A 15,411-nucleotide genomic window follows, 5' to 3' on the forward strand; every position below is an offset into this window, starting at 1 on the left:
CCACACATCTTAATGTTGCTGAGGTTGAGGAACACTGCCCTAAGACTCTACGTGTCTGCTCTGAGAACTTTCCCAGATTGTCTCTACCTTTATACACACATGGGTGTTTCATTTCACTTAGAGTTCCAGAGGAAGTATTGTCTATGCATGCATGTGTACACAACTGTGATGGAATGGTGTTATGAAGGCCACACTCAGGGAGATAAGCTTTTCCTTAGCCCTCAACAGGAGCGTGGGAAGTTTAAGAAGATGAGACTGGCACCACCCTAAGGAATTCACGGTGTTGTGGCTTGCTGGCTTGGGAACTTAGGTTCAGTCTGCAGAGATTTCTGTCTTGAGGTGGAAGCTAATAAATGCAACAAAACTGTGGAGTTCTTTGGGCTGAACCTGACAACAACTTAGGAAAACCACTGAAGCAGCCATGCTGAGTCTTATAAAGACCACAGCTGCCTCAACACTTTGAAGAAGAAGGGTGCTTAATTAATGCCAGAACCTCCCAATCAATACTTTGCACATCCCTACCAGCCCTTGACCTACCCACCTTACTTCCTAACATTGCAATGTTCATGGTGATTTATAATGGTGTAGTAACCATGTGGGGGAGCTGTAAAAATAACAAGGTACTTTTCATCTGCCCAATTTTAAATTTCACCTTATCCTTCATTGCTTGGTGAAAGTCCATATGACTTCCTCCTCCTGATTAGAATCACAGCTGGAATCAGTGGTTGGAAGGAACCTGGATCCAGCCCAGCACCTAATCTAATGTAAACTATTGTTTGCACAAATAAACCTAGAAAAGCTCTAGCTCAGCACTGCAAAGAGGTTGGGGGGTTAGAACTTCCTTTTCATAGAAGAATATCTCTTATCTCTACTTAATGTCCAGCAGAATTGGTATATGGAAGCTTTACTGTCACTCACAAATACTATTAGACCCACAGAACTGCCAAATGGAAAAACAATTTGTTGTACATACAAATATAAACTTATAAATACTATGTGAACATCTGTTCAGCTTCCTCGCTGCAGTACAAGAGGACAATCCACTGATGGTGTTCTGAGCCTCTGCCTGTATATCAGGGTCCTTTTATAGCTGAGTCAGCCCAAGGATGGCATAAGTGACCATGTCCTGGAAGCAGTGTTTTCCCAAATATCCTGCCTTGTGATGCTGTGTCCATCAATGTAGGGCATTTTGATGTGCACTGGGAGGAAGCTGAAATGACATGCTCCATGCCAGCAACCTTGTGGATCCAAATGGTCTGCTAATTTCCTGTAGGACTACTCCCTTCAGTCTAGTCTTTGACCTTTTTCCCACCTCTTAGTCCTTTTTTGAGTGCAAGGGAAACCAAACTCTGGATTTTGCTGCCAATTTTTTTTTTTTTAAATAGGTTGGTCAACCCATTTAAAATGAACAGGTCAGTGGTACAATGGGAAAGAAAACAAAAACATAGTGCATGGAGTGTTGGGCATCCCAGTTGGAGAAAGTGTTTCATTTGCCAGGTGACATTGGGTGGGGCTGGAGTTTCAGCTGACAGAACCACCAATCATGGCCTCTGGAATGGCACATTAAATCTTATGGACTGCAGTGTAACACAGACTCATTCCTGATATATGGCAAGGGTGTGCTGTGGGGGCAACAAGATTTATAGTGGCATGAATTCCTATCCCCTCTGAAATAGGAGGGGACTACGGTAGAGCAGTTATGTGGATGTGACTTAGAGTATGTCAATATATATGTAAGTATTTAGAACTAAACATAGACATGGAAACATCCAATAGTTAATGTTTTCTTTTCAGTGATCTTAGATACTAGTGTCAAGTCCCTATTTATTCTCAAACTATGGCATTAGCTTCAGTGAATTACTTACATACAGCTTCCTAGCAATCCAAAGTACATCTTATCAAATCTTTCTTTTGAGAACAAAGCAAAATTTCATTTACAGTGTGTGTATGCAGTATCACTGTCAGTGAGAATTGCCAGATCCACCAGCACTCAAAATAAATCAATCTGTGATTTGTGATTCTGCGTCTCAGCAATTTCATAATAATGGGTCAGCCATGAAAAGTCTATGAACCAAGGCTGCTGGAAAAAATTAATCATTTACCATTTCTTTGGCCTTTCTGCCTATTAACATGATAACACTTCCTGTGTAAGTGGCCACTTGAGAGAAGATGTATGGTGAAAGGATTCCCACTGCACTGTAGGTAAGACAGATGTTAAATTTTGTTCTACTAAATCCTTGAATCAACAAATAAACAAAAAGCAAAAGCAGAAGTGAAGTGAAGCAAGATATGAAATCTGATCCAACTGATTCCAAAATCTATTACAACACCAATTTTCTATAAAGCTCCTGGAAGGAGCACTGTGGGAAGCTTTAAAAAACTTCATGCAGAGCTTTGTCCTTAGAATCTAGTCAGTGAACTCAACTGCACACATTTTTATAAACCGTATTTTTTAAAAAGAAAGAAAAAACACTTTTGAGCTGATTACCCCATTTTTTAATAAGGTGTTATGCATCCACCCTGATTTTCTGAATGGTGAGATGTTCCAGAGAGGCAGCTAAGTCTAAGGTGCTTTGTGATATCCATACTTATTTACAAATATATAAATGCAATGAAAGCTCAGCTTAAAGGGAGAGAAAATGGAAGCTGTCTCTGCCTGCAGCCAAAAGTCTAACACCAAAAGTCTGAAACATGCCAAGAAATTGGATTGTTAATACTCTTTACCAGCAATGGCTCTCCATCAAAGAAACCTTCAGTTAGGAAGGGATGATACAGAATGCTCATCACAGCCAGTCAAACTTTTTATCCGTATTATGAAAGATATTAAACTAGATACACTATTTATATTAATTATATTAGGTATATCAAATTGTAGCTCTGTAATTCATAACAAGAAAAAAAATCTGAACAAACTGATATAAGAAAGCTGCAGTTCTAAGTTGATAAGGGCATATTGCAGTAAGCAAAAAACATGACAACTACTGTATGCCCACTTTCCACTTTTGCAGTAACAATCTTTGTCTGTCTGGTGACAAGTCCCTGACTTTCCTGCTCATCATACTTAAAAAAGAAAAACACTAAGGCTACCTCTGAATATTTTTTCCTCTGGAGGCATTCTTAGGAGTTCCTGGATGGTGCAACTGTTTGCTGAAAGCAGAAGTGTTAGATTTCTTAACATACAGGGATTAAAAAATGATGAACACTCATGAAATGTTCATACAGTTTCTCTCTTCTTCATTCTAAGCTATTGGATTTGAAAAGCTTGTGGAAGAAGTCCAATTTGATACCCTCAGCAAAAGTCTAGTTTCCTAGAGACAAGTTGCCTATATGCCTTCATCCTTGAAACATCAAAAATCAAGGAAAAGTCAAGAACTCAGATGTGAACAGAACCTCAAATAAATCCAGGTAGATTTGACATTGTCCACTTATACCTGAAGGTTTAATTTAAGTATCAGTCTAGATCAGGCATGTGTCCCAAAGCTAAAATACACTTTTGGTTATTAGCAAGAGAGCTATAACTCTTTCAGCTGATGAAATGATTCACCTTAATGGTCTGCATAGTGACCAGCCCTATTTCTGACCCCAGATTTTGCCATTTGGAAATACTGTGTGAACAAGTCTTTCCCAAAATATTTTGCTGCTTGAGGCAATACAGGAAATTGCCTACACAATGCCTGTGTATACATGCACAGCAACACATTTATAAGCACCGTGTTCACAGACCAAGGACTCAAAGCTGGTAGGCTATTTTGGTATATGGAGCAGAAATTCTCACAACACCTCTTCCTGGGAATAACAGTGGAACCATAATAAATCAAATGGCCTTTATTTTATTATGATGGACAATTATTGTCACGAATGGTATGGACAACCCTGCTTATGAACTATTTGTTACTGTTACTGTTACGTATTATTTCTCAGAGCTCCCTGTGGTTCAGTTTATAGGTCAGGTTTTCTAGAAGTTACATCTCTGAACCACTGAATTTGCAGGGCATTTCTTATGCAGGAGTTTACACATGTGCAACAGTAGAAGTACTAGGTACTTCAGAACCTGCCATTTCTTATCCAGCTGCTAAATCACTATTTTTCAGATACACACCAATATTAAACAGTGCACTAATGAACACTGCTTCATGTTTTAAAGGAACTTTTAAATGAAATATCTGTCTGTCTGTGTGCGTACATATACATACATATGGAGAGAGAGTGCTGATGGGAAGTATAAGTCATCCAGGCATGTGGCCATGGCCAGAATGATGTGGTCCCACACTTCTTTTCTACATACCTTGATCCTTCCTGCAAGTAACTCATTTGGGGCCCAACACTCAGAATCTTGAAATGGACTACAATGCTTTGATTACCGAATGAATCTCCTCTCCTTAGTGCTGTTCTCCTGAACCTGACAAATGCACTGTGCTTCAAAGTTTATTTTTTACCTATCTCACTGCAAAGTGGATTCAGCCTAGCCTAGAAAGCCAGGACTGTTCGGTTCCTTCTATTTGCAAATGCTATTCTGATTCTGCAGAAGCTATTGTTGGAGAAAGGAGGAAGGTTGGCATTCACCATTTCTTCTTCCTCCCTACTTCTACTATCACAACTTCTAAATTGCCCAGAAGTCCCACAACCTGCAGAGGACATTTTCAGAGCTATGAGTTGCAGGAGACTTATCAAATATTTCCTCTATGTTTTCCATTTGCAGAATCCAGTTAGCAATCTGGTTCCAAACCAAAGTATTCTACATGTTATCCATTAATTACTATCTATTGTATTGTTTATGGGGTTTTTTGGTTTTAAAAATACATCTACATTTTCCAGCTGGGATTCATACCAAGATATGCATTCAGTCACATAGTAAAGGGGAGTAAAATTTTTAGGGACAGCAAAGAAAACTCTGTTTCCTGTACAAATCACTTTCAAATTGTTTTGCATATATTTTATGAAGAAATGGTCTAGGTGTGAATGTGCAAACTCAGTGGCTTTTCATAATGGAAAGCTAGAGCAAAACAAATACATGAGCATTTGTGAAATGCTTATTTTCAGAAATTAGAAAGAGCATTAATTGCCCTGGTCTTTGAAAATCAGATATATATTGATAAGGCTTATCATCTATCTTCTGAAAAGCATTTAAGAAATAACTTTTGACAGAAAGTATAATTAGAGAAGGAATCTGTTCTACAGAGATTTCTTGAGGGTTCAGGAGAAGTTTGGCCTTGCTTTTCTTCTCCTTTTTTAAATCTAGGAGGATTACAAGTCTTGATTCCACAATGTACACTGAAGAACTATGTCAAGATTTAATTTAACTATACCCCCTCCCATTTATTGATACTCAATATAGCTTGCCCCTGGAATGAAATGGAAAGCCAATTATGAATTGCCAAAGGAGATCGACTGTCAGCTTTCTATAAATATATCTTACATTTTAGAAACCAACTAGCTTTTATGTAATTTATTGTGCACTAGCAAATTACATCATAGGTCATATACAAGTTATAAAAGCATATGCTCAGTCTCGTATTCCTGACAGATTCAGATGTGGAATGACGGAGATGAATTATGCCTTTGTATTTTGCTAACGCAGGAGGTGGTAAATTAGCAGGTGCATAAGAAGTGCTAATGCTGGATGAATTAAGCATCAATTTGCTCCTTCTTTTCCATTCATCCTGCACACTGAACACATTTTGATCTCAGCAGATGACTAGTCTCTAAGCAAGAACTACATATTAGAGCATGAGGGACAATCAATTACACCACTCTATTGCTACCATTAATAATATTACTACCATTTGCTTTCAGACCTGTTTTAATGGTAGAACCTTCATAAATTCACCATACTTTGGTGTGTTAGCAACATTAGCATCAGCATATGTTCAGCAGAAGAAATAATAATTGCTCTCAATCCTTTTAGCTATGGAATACTGTACTCCGCGTTCAGTACTTAAAAAAAAGTCAACCACAAAGGGAAGCTTTCACAAGTTGTACTGTGTTAATTCATGGATTTATTTAGATCATTGGTGATCCATGAATGGTTTAGAAAGGTACCTGACATTTCATCAACAGTTCCAAACAAATTTTAGATTTTTATATTGATCTTGTTTATATGTGATATTTCAGCAATGGAATAAGAGGTGTCTTCCTGTTATATCTTTCCACAAGATTGTTTCTGTAGGTATCCACCCATCAGCAGAATAGAATCTCTGGCAACATAAATTCCATTTTTGTGCTCTTGTTCCATGCAGAACACTTCTACTGGGTGTGCCAGCAAAACAAAGTAACTGTGCATGCAGATCCATGTTCAGGCAGCCAAGAAAATACTTTGAAACAGCCAGGCCAACTCTTCTAGAGGATACTCTTGCTTTAAGACTTTGAAAAAGAGCCTTCAATCACACCAATTCTTTGACTGCTCTGCACGGTTCTAATACACAAAAAAAATCTCAATTCTGCATTTCTTTTAGCGTCACATTTTTCTGGTCAAGCTTTTCACCTTGCATCTGGTTTTGGGTCCATAGGTCCATGTGGTCATATGGAAATATCCCAAATTGGTTAGCAGTTGTCATATCTGACAGACTATTTCTTGTGTTTTCATAGCTGAAAAATTGCTAGGAATATTCACTACTCATAACAATATTATTTATGTGTTAATAAACAATAATGATATCAGTCATAAGTTTATGGCTAGCCCATATTTAAGTTTCTTTAGTAAGAGGTGGGTTCATCATTTCAAAAACAGTGTCAGGCTATTAAAAAAAAAATAGATGGTTTATGTCAGAGGTAGGGTAGAAATGTGGGTGTTGTTTTGGTTCACATTTTAATGCAAATGTACTCAATTCACAGTTACTGAATTTATTTGCAAATAGGAGTAAAATTATCATTAAATGTTTTAAAAAATAAAGCCATTTTAGAGAAAAAGAAAAGAAAGTAAGGTGAAAAAGAATTTGCTCTCATTTGCCTCTTTCAGATATCCCATTGTAAATCTAAGCACCTGTAAAAAGGCCAGTGGTGATGAGCCAAAGAATTCATCAAGTTATGCACTATACAATTATCCTGTGGTATAGAATATTTTCAGCTTAAAGAAATACATAGTTTACATGTATATTTCTCAAAGCAAACAGCTAAGGAATGGCAGTCCCATGAGTGTTAGCCTATTACATTTTTTCAAACCCAATGAACTGGTCAAAGATGTTAAACTGCTGTAAAGGCTGATGGGTAAGGACATTCGGCACAGATTTGGAAAATGTAGATTTGATTTCTAAAATAAAGCATTGTGTCTAAATGTAAATACTCCTACACTGGCTGAGCTGATCTAATCAAACAATGGAACAATTAAGGAGTTAAGTTGTGGAGCGTTTAAGGTGATTTTCATGCTAGTTTTCCCTTTCCCCATCATTAAAGAAATTCAGCAACTTAATTTCTTGCTAAAAATGTATTAGATTGCCCCAAATTATTTCCTTCCGTAACTATTTCAATAATACTAATACTAATACTAATACTATCAAGGTTAATTATTAGAATAACTAATTTATTGTGGAAAAGCAAGAATCTGCTTTCAGAATAAGGTCACAGAAATCAACACATATTGGGGTTTAATTAAGTAGCAGCAGCTCCTATTAAATTATATAGATGCATGACACCCGTGCATATCAAATCAGAACATAAATAGTCATGTTTAACAACTATGCAACTTATTTAATAATTAACTCTAATTAAAATTGCATTAAGCACAGTTATTATTCTTGAGTTTTATATGTTTATATGTCAGGTCTGTGCTCAATTAGAGGAACTAAAATCTGACTTAAAAAAAACATTAAAATAGCATAATGGAATAATTACGTATGTTAAACATTCCAATAGCACATATTGCTTTAAAAGTAGCACTCATTTAATAAAAACTTGGTATTCTTAAAAAAACAGAAACAAAAAATCTTTCTTATTTCTATCAAATATTGATTTATATGCAGGCTACAACTTAAATCAACACCTGCTTCAGTTCTGCAACAATTTACATTATGTTCCTATAGGATTACATAGGGATTTATGGTAAATAGGTTAAAATTAGCTTTGTTACTTTAAACAAAAATTAATTGGCATCAGATTTGCTCCTTTCACACACTGACATCCCATTTAACTTCTTCAAAATAAATAAAATGTTTGCTTAAGAAAAAGAGAATCATTGCTTGATCTGAGAGGCAGACTTAGAACAAGCCCATTAAATCTAGTAAGATTTCTAAGAACATCAGAAAAGTGCTGTTGAATTGAATTCTGTATATACCTTTTAATCTGGCACACTGTTTCCAAACCCACCTGCCATGTATTTATGAAAAACCTACTAATAGCAGAAAATGAAGACAGAACCATTTCCATGTTTTAAGCTTCAGCAAAGTCATTGATCTATTGTAGCAAAGTGATCCTCTCCTACTCTGTGGGCCCATCTGCTGGGAAATGGGACGGCATTTTTCTGATAAAGATGCAATGATTTTCAATAAAAGCATACTCCCTGCTTCAAAGGCATAGTTTTAAAGTTTGAAAAGCTCTCTCTCTGAAAAATGATATAAAAGAATGGTTTAATCACCTGTTTAGCCATTGGGCACCACCCTAAATGCTACTTAAAACTTTGCCATTCACACTTTATCTCTAGTTATGTCAGCCCTTCAAGGTTGTTCTGGTCAGGAAACAGACTCCACAAGAAGACTAGAACATAGCTTGATTGAAATAGGCTATTATAACAGAATCTTGGAAGTCTGGTTGTGTCTTTCCTCCCCTCCCTCTTATGCCCCCATTGTATTAGGAGGAGCCAGCCTGAGTGTCTTCCTAATACTACCTCCTTTCCCTTTTTTGTTTTTTAATGGCTTCTAAATATTTCCCTCAAGGCCATCTCCACCGCTCTCTATAAGTTGTAGCTAGTCACATTTTAAAGTTGAACTAAGCCAGCCTGGTGTGCCATGAGCCCAAATACTTAGCTTGGAAAATGGGACAATATGTTGGTCCTATTTTTGGGTTGGTCCAGAAATGGTTCATCCTGTCTCATATCAAGCATGGGAAAAACATAAAGAAACGTCTATTACCTTTCTGGTTTTATTAGAATGGGATAAACATTGTGGAACATTAGAACAGTGTAAGTGAAAGATGCATGCTGAATTTCATAGAAATCAGGGGCTTTTGAGCAATGCAGATTGTACTGTTGCTTGTTTTGGGACAGAAGGCAATAACATTTGCAGTGAAAATGGATCTTACAGTGGGAACAATGTGTGGAAAATTCCAGGCTGTCAAGCTGAGGGGTTTTGTGGAGAAAGAGAGAGAGAGAGAGAGGCAAGAAATAATGATGCCCTTTGTGAAACTATTGGAAGTGACTTTGGGTGGTAAAAAGCTGATAGACTAACTCCCTTGTCTTTTCAATAATAATAATAATAATAATAATAATAATAATAATAATAATACAGTTCTTAAATCAATCAAATAAATACAATAGCTTTAATATTGCTGACTTTCTCGGCTGATTTCAAAGGATTGTTCTGATTTAAGGGCAGAGCAGTCAGTCACCGAATCTAATCCTTCCTCTCTCTTCTCCTTATCAAGACATTTTAATAAAATAGCAAGCACCAAGAAGGAGCATTTCCATACGTGGATGTGTATTTTCACCCTTTTTGGCAGTCGATGCCTTCTTTTCCGTTCCAGCACAATGAGCTCCCAAACAGCATATTGGAGAAGAGCTTCTGTGCAGAACTCTGAACAAGTGACAAAGGTGGAGAGACAGGTTCCATTCTGAGTAACTTAAGAAAACACAGTGAATTGCCTTATTCCTCTCTGGTTTGCTATGGCAATATGCTTATATATGTATCTGCATATACATACTGTACCTTAACACTGTTCCCAGTTAAACTCACTGGATGAGTTCTGGTTAGTGACAAGCCAAAATGTAGTTCTTGTGCATACATACAGAAGTGTACAGAGAGAGTGTGGGTGGAAAGGAAAATGTACACAAAAGACGCTGCCCACATATAACACTAAAGGGAAAACCACTGCTGCTTCTTTTGTAAGGACAAAAAGCATACAAGATTTTGCTAAAATACCATACAGCTCATTGCATTAACCATAGAAAAATACTTCTACTGCTGGAATGACCATTACTGCAATTGCATGATATTTGAAAACAATTGGATTAAGTCACTGGAATAAGTAGTATCACTCTCACTACTTACAGCTAAGGTATCTCGGTTTGCATATTGAATAAATCCACCCACAATCAGCCTAATTGTAGCCCTATTACAATATTATGCAATATATTTAGGGTATATCTGCTATATTATGGTAACTGTTTATACTTAAACTTAATTACAAATAAAATATTTCAGCTAAGTCTATTAGATCATTTTATTCTTGATATTGTTCTTTATGTAATACTTAAATGCTACTGCTGTGCCTAAATTATACACTTATTGTTCGGAGAATAAACTATGCAAAGGACATATATATTAAAAACATATAACTCTCTGTGGAACTTCCACCATATGAAAACACTGCCTAATCCTTCAATATATTCTTCAATAAGAGCTGCTAATTCTTCACTATGTTGAATTCCATGCTGGCAGCAGGATCATCAAAATGAATCCCAGCATTACAATAGAATCTGTTCTCTTTTCATGTTCTCTTTTATCAAAAGAGGCAACTAATTTCATTACAACAATACTTTTAAAGTGTAATTTATGAAAAGGTTGATTCACAATAGAATAATTTTTGATCCATCCATTAGAGGGCACTATTCTACCATTTCATCATATTTAGCATTTTTATAAGGCTCCCCTTCCCTTTTTTTTTTCACCCCCCTTCCCTCCTTTAACTTTAATACTTTTCCCAAAATAAGTCACAGTGGAGCATTTGTATTTCATTGCGTCTAGTGGCAGGAATTTAGGTGCACTCTTGACTAAAAGGATAGAAGTATTAATGATGCTACTTGTTTTGGAGTAAGCAGCAATCGTAACGCATACTTATATGGACAAATATGGCTTCTATAAAACAGTCAGGCTACTCCCTCTTGTATTAACTTACCATATGGATGGGGCTTCAGTGCCACTGATCTCTAAGAAATCATAGCCTTCCTCTAGTTGGAAATCTGTAAAAACCAGAGCAATGGTATCTCCTGGTTCCGCAAGAATGGTCCAAGTGCAATCAGCATTATTGTCATATTCTGAAGGAAAGTGAGGACTTGAAATAATTCCACTGGTCCCACGAAGAGTACCTCCACAAGCCCCTTCAGCTGATTTTTTTTTTAAAGAAAAAGAGGGGGGAGAAAAAAGAACACAGTATTTTAGTTATTTAGTTATTTAGTTATTCTGTTATGTTCAGAGATGTCTACAGAATTAAATTCTTTCACCAAAAGGACAATAGCAATACAACAACAGCTAAATGATGGATGGATGGATGGATGGATGGATAGACAGACAGACAGACAGACAGACAGACAGATAGACAGAAAATTTAAAAATACAACATTTTACTCTTTTTTCCTTCCCTTTCTTTCTTCTTTCACCATTGTTTTATTTTTTTTTCACTTTTTGCCCTCCCTTATTAAAGGCAAAAAACACAACGAAAGCAATCTTGTATTATCACATTCCAAGCTCCGCCTCTTTCATATGGGCATGATTTGCCTCCCCTTTGACCTTCTTCCCACACAGTTCTCTTTGTGACATCAGAAAATAGTAACTAGGCAAACCTACGAAGCTCTACATAATCACTTGTCTTTGAGAAATGTTAAGCATCTTTAAACATCTTTCAGATTTGTATGCACAGATGAGAAGAATGAGAAATGCTTTCAGACTTTTCTGTAGATCTAGTCAAACCTGAATTCCACTGTGTAGTCTAATAGTGAAAACCCCTATGGTGAAATATCAGTAATTGATATTACTGCAAATGTTTATTTAGTTCCTTTTTTTTTTTTTTAGTTGACAGTAGGAACTGGGAGTAGACAAAGCCAAAACTTTCTTCACAGGAAAGGGGGCTGCTGTTGTGCTGGGAATAAGGGAAGAGAAAGCTGGAGACTCAAAAGAGAGACTTCTGGGAAGGAGAAAAAAAAAACGACTGGTATCCTAAAATGGACCAGGCTGTTTTGAACTGGTGAAGATAGGATGGTCCCAGAGAAGGTTTCGGAGATCACGGAAGAGTTGCAGGTTCTAGAGTGGCCTGAAGACCATCAACAAGAGAAAGCACAAAGGGACATTTCTAACTGGTGCAGACGGCTTCTGCAGAAGCTGAAAAGAGTGAAAGGCCATGCCCTGCCAGCCCATGGATAATTGTCCCTCTTCCTTAACTCTAAGTAGGAATCTAGAAAAGCAATAGACACATCTAATCAATACAGTAGGCTGCCTGCATACCCAGTAGAAAGAGTGTTAACTTTAAAATGCTTGCACAGACACACATGAATCAAGCCTTTGGTTTCCTGTTTTACTGCCACTGCATTATCGCTTATCAGAAAGGCCGGAGGGGAGTGGGAGAGCAGAGAAAAGGAACCTGGCTTGTTTAGCTGCTATAATAAATACTGCCTGGATTCCTTTACATATCAGAAAATAACACTTAGTAACCTGCCTTATTTGCTAATAAAAAGAGAAAAAATGTTCACAAGAAGGTCATTTATGCTATTTGTTATATCAGTCTGAAGCCCTGAAGCCCTTGTGAGACACACATCTTTGTGCCTTCGCCAAACTATGCTGGAATGACATGTGTATGTTTGACTCAGATTCTGCCTGTTCCAGCCACTGCACCCACCTGACTTTCCTCCAAAATAACAGATTTTGCACACCTTGAGGCTGTGTTTGCACAGTGTCAGGATAGGAAGGAAAACATGAGTTTAACCCATCAGTAGAACTAAGGATGACTTAAGGCTGCCTCACTCATGGGCTAGGAGCAAGATAAGGGCAACTTAATGGGGACATGACAGAAAAAAAGGTGTTACTGGAGTTTGTGCCATGGTTATGTACAAGTAGGGAAGGGCTGCAGATCCTGTCTATAGCACAAGAATAGCACAAAAGAATGCCCACTTATGTATGAGTAATTTACATTCACATAGTAACGTGACTGTGATTTCCCCATATAAGTGCAAGTAGTGAAAGGCCTATAGTATTATAGTGCAAATGACCTAACTTCATGATTCTTGGATTCATTTTTTTAAAGAAACAAACAAACAAAAAACAACAATAAATGTAACATTCCTTCCTGACTTGGATTCTTTTAAAGGGAAATTAAGACAGATGCCTCAGTAGTTATAAACTTGTATTCCTATTTGACAGGAGATCATTTTTGTGATTTCAGTTGGTCCTGGGAGCAGTGTAAATGTGATGCATCTCAACTGCCTGAAACCCAGGATAGATTAGGTCACAAAGGCCATTTCTCCAGGAATCTGAGAGTCACCCAAACACTGCTGAGGCAATAATTACTGTTATATCATCACAGTAATGGTTGGATGACTATGTCTCTCTGATCTGTTTGTTTATTTCTTTGTCTATTTGTTCAATTTATACAACTGCCCATCTCAAATTCATCATAAACACACACACAGACACACACGCACACACACACAAACTCCCCTCTCACCCCAATGGGTGAGATGTGTCTTCCTCAATCTCGGGTCCTCTACCAGAGGCCTGGGAGTTTGAGGGTTCTGCGCAGTATCTTAGCTGTTCCTGGCACTGCACTCTTCTGGACAGAGAGCTCGGATGTGGTTCCTGGGATCTGTTGGAGCCACTCTCCCGGCTTAGGAGTCACAGCCCCGAGTGCTCCTACCACCACTGGGACCACTTTGGCCTTTACTTTCCACAGCCTCTCTAGTTCTTCCTTCAGGCACTGGTACTTCTCCAGCTTCTCATGCTCCTTCTTCCTGATGTTGCTGTCACTTGGCACTGCTATATCTATCACCACCACTGTCTTCTGGTCCTTGTCTACTACCACGATGTCTGGTAGATTGGCCGGTATCTGCCTGTCCGTCTAGGTCTGGAATACAAGGTATTTGTAACTGTTCTCTATGTCTGTTACGTGGCCCACTGGTAGTTCCACCCCATCAGTCTTAGCTACCTTCCCTCTGTTTACTATCATCCTGCCACACTTCTTCAGTCTGAATGACATCCCAATGTCTTCACTGTAGATCTGTGTCAGGTGGATTAGTGAATCAATGCCTTGTTCACTCTTAGCATACAGCTTGATGTCATCCATGTAGAGGAGGTGGCTCTTGAACTTGTACCTGTATCCAGTCCTTGTGATTATCTGGCTGAGGGGGTTTAATCCTATGCAGAACAGCAGCAAGGACAGTGCATAACCTTGGTATATGCTGCACTTGATGGCCACTTGTGCGAGCTGTCTTGAGTTGACTTCCAGTGTTATCTTCCAGTTCCATTGAGTCTTGAGGAAGGTCCTTAGTGTACTGTTGACTTTGTATAGCACCAGGCATTCACAGATCCATGTTTGTGGCATTGAGTCATAGGCTTTCCTGTGGTCAATCCAGGCTGTGCTCAGATTGATCTTTCTAAACCTTAAGTCTTGGGCGACTGCTCTATCTATGAGCAACTGAAGACCTGGCTCTGCCATCTGGCCTGGGGCGGGGAGGGAAGTCATCAAGTGTGGGGTTGGCTAGCCCCTTAGAGACCTGGCATTGCTGCCCTGAACCATCAGCCTCCTGGACTTTTTCCTTCATCTTCTATAACTGTGTATATAGGCTTTTAATTGTATATTTATTTATTGTTTTTAATGAGTTGTGAGCCACCCAGAGTCCCCCATTTGGGGGAGATGGGTGGGGACAAATCTAATAAATAAACAAACAAACAAACAAACTGGTGTTTTGAGCCTCTGGTGTTGTTCCCAATGCCCTTCTGAGCTGTGCTCACGTACTGGCCCATATGGTCTTGTAGCCTGGCAGCTAGGATGCCTGATAGAACTTTCCCTGTTGTGAGGAGGCAGGTTATTGGCCGGTAGTTGGACGGTGCTGTTCCTTTGTGAGGGTCTTTCATGATTAGCACTGTCCTTCCGTGTGTTTGCCAGTCTGGGTGGGAGCCTGCTGCTAGCAGCTGGTTCATCTGTGCTGCTAGGCATTCATGCACTGCTGTTAGTTTCTTTAGCCATATATATATATAATCAGCATCTGGGGTACAAAAACCAACATCAATAATCATCAACAACAATTAAAATAACCACTGAATGGGCTTTACCACAAATTGAGGTTCCCAAGCCAGGGAGTTTATTTACAGGACTTACTATTGTTGCCATTTTTAACTGAGGGTAATGTCTATAACAGTATCTTCAAGATGATCATAAAATAGGAAAAGCAACAGAGTTTTCTGTCAGTAACATTGGCAATAATGGATATTAAGCTGAGTGAACAGAGACATGTATGATTTTTAGGCTGAGACCTCCACATTGGAGAACAAGAACCCAGTG

General features: G+C 38.2%; 1 protein-coding gene across 1 annotated transcript in view; it reads right to left on the reverse strand.

Annotated features, from left to right (window-relative positions):
• CSMD1 (CUB and Sushi multiple domains 1) overlaps positions 1-15,411 on the reverse strand; it is a 1,157,732-nt gene that overhangs the window by 550,868 nt on the left and 591,453 nt on the right. Inside the window, exon 5 of the mRNA XM_088136832.1 lies at positions 11,041-11,248. Within this exon, the coding sequence (XP_087992958.1) occupies positions 11,041-11,248 (208 nt within the window). The remainder of the gene's footprint in view (positions 1-11,040; positions 11,249-15,411) is intronic.

The sequence above is a fragment of the Python bivittatus genome, unplaced genomic scaffold (genome assembly GCF_059951505.1).
Source record: "Python bivittatus isolate LINGU-HERP-01145 unplaced genomic scaffold, Pbiv_v1 ctg000020_np1212, whole genome shotgun sequence".
NCBI lineage: Eukaryota > Metazoa > Chordata > Lepidosauria > Squamata > Pythonidae > Python > Python bivittatus.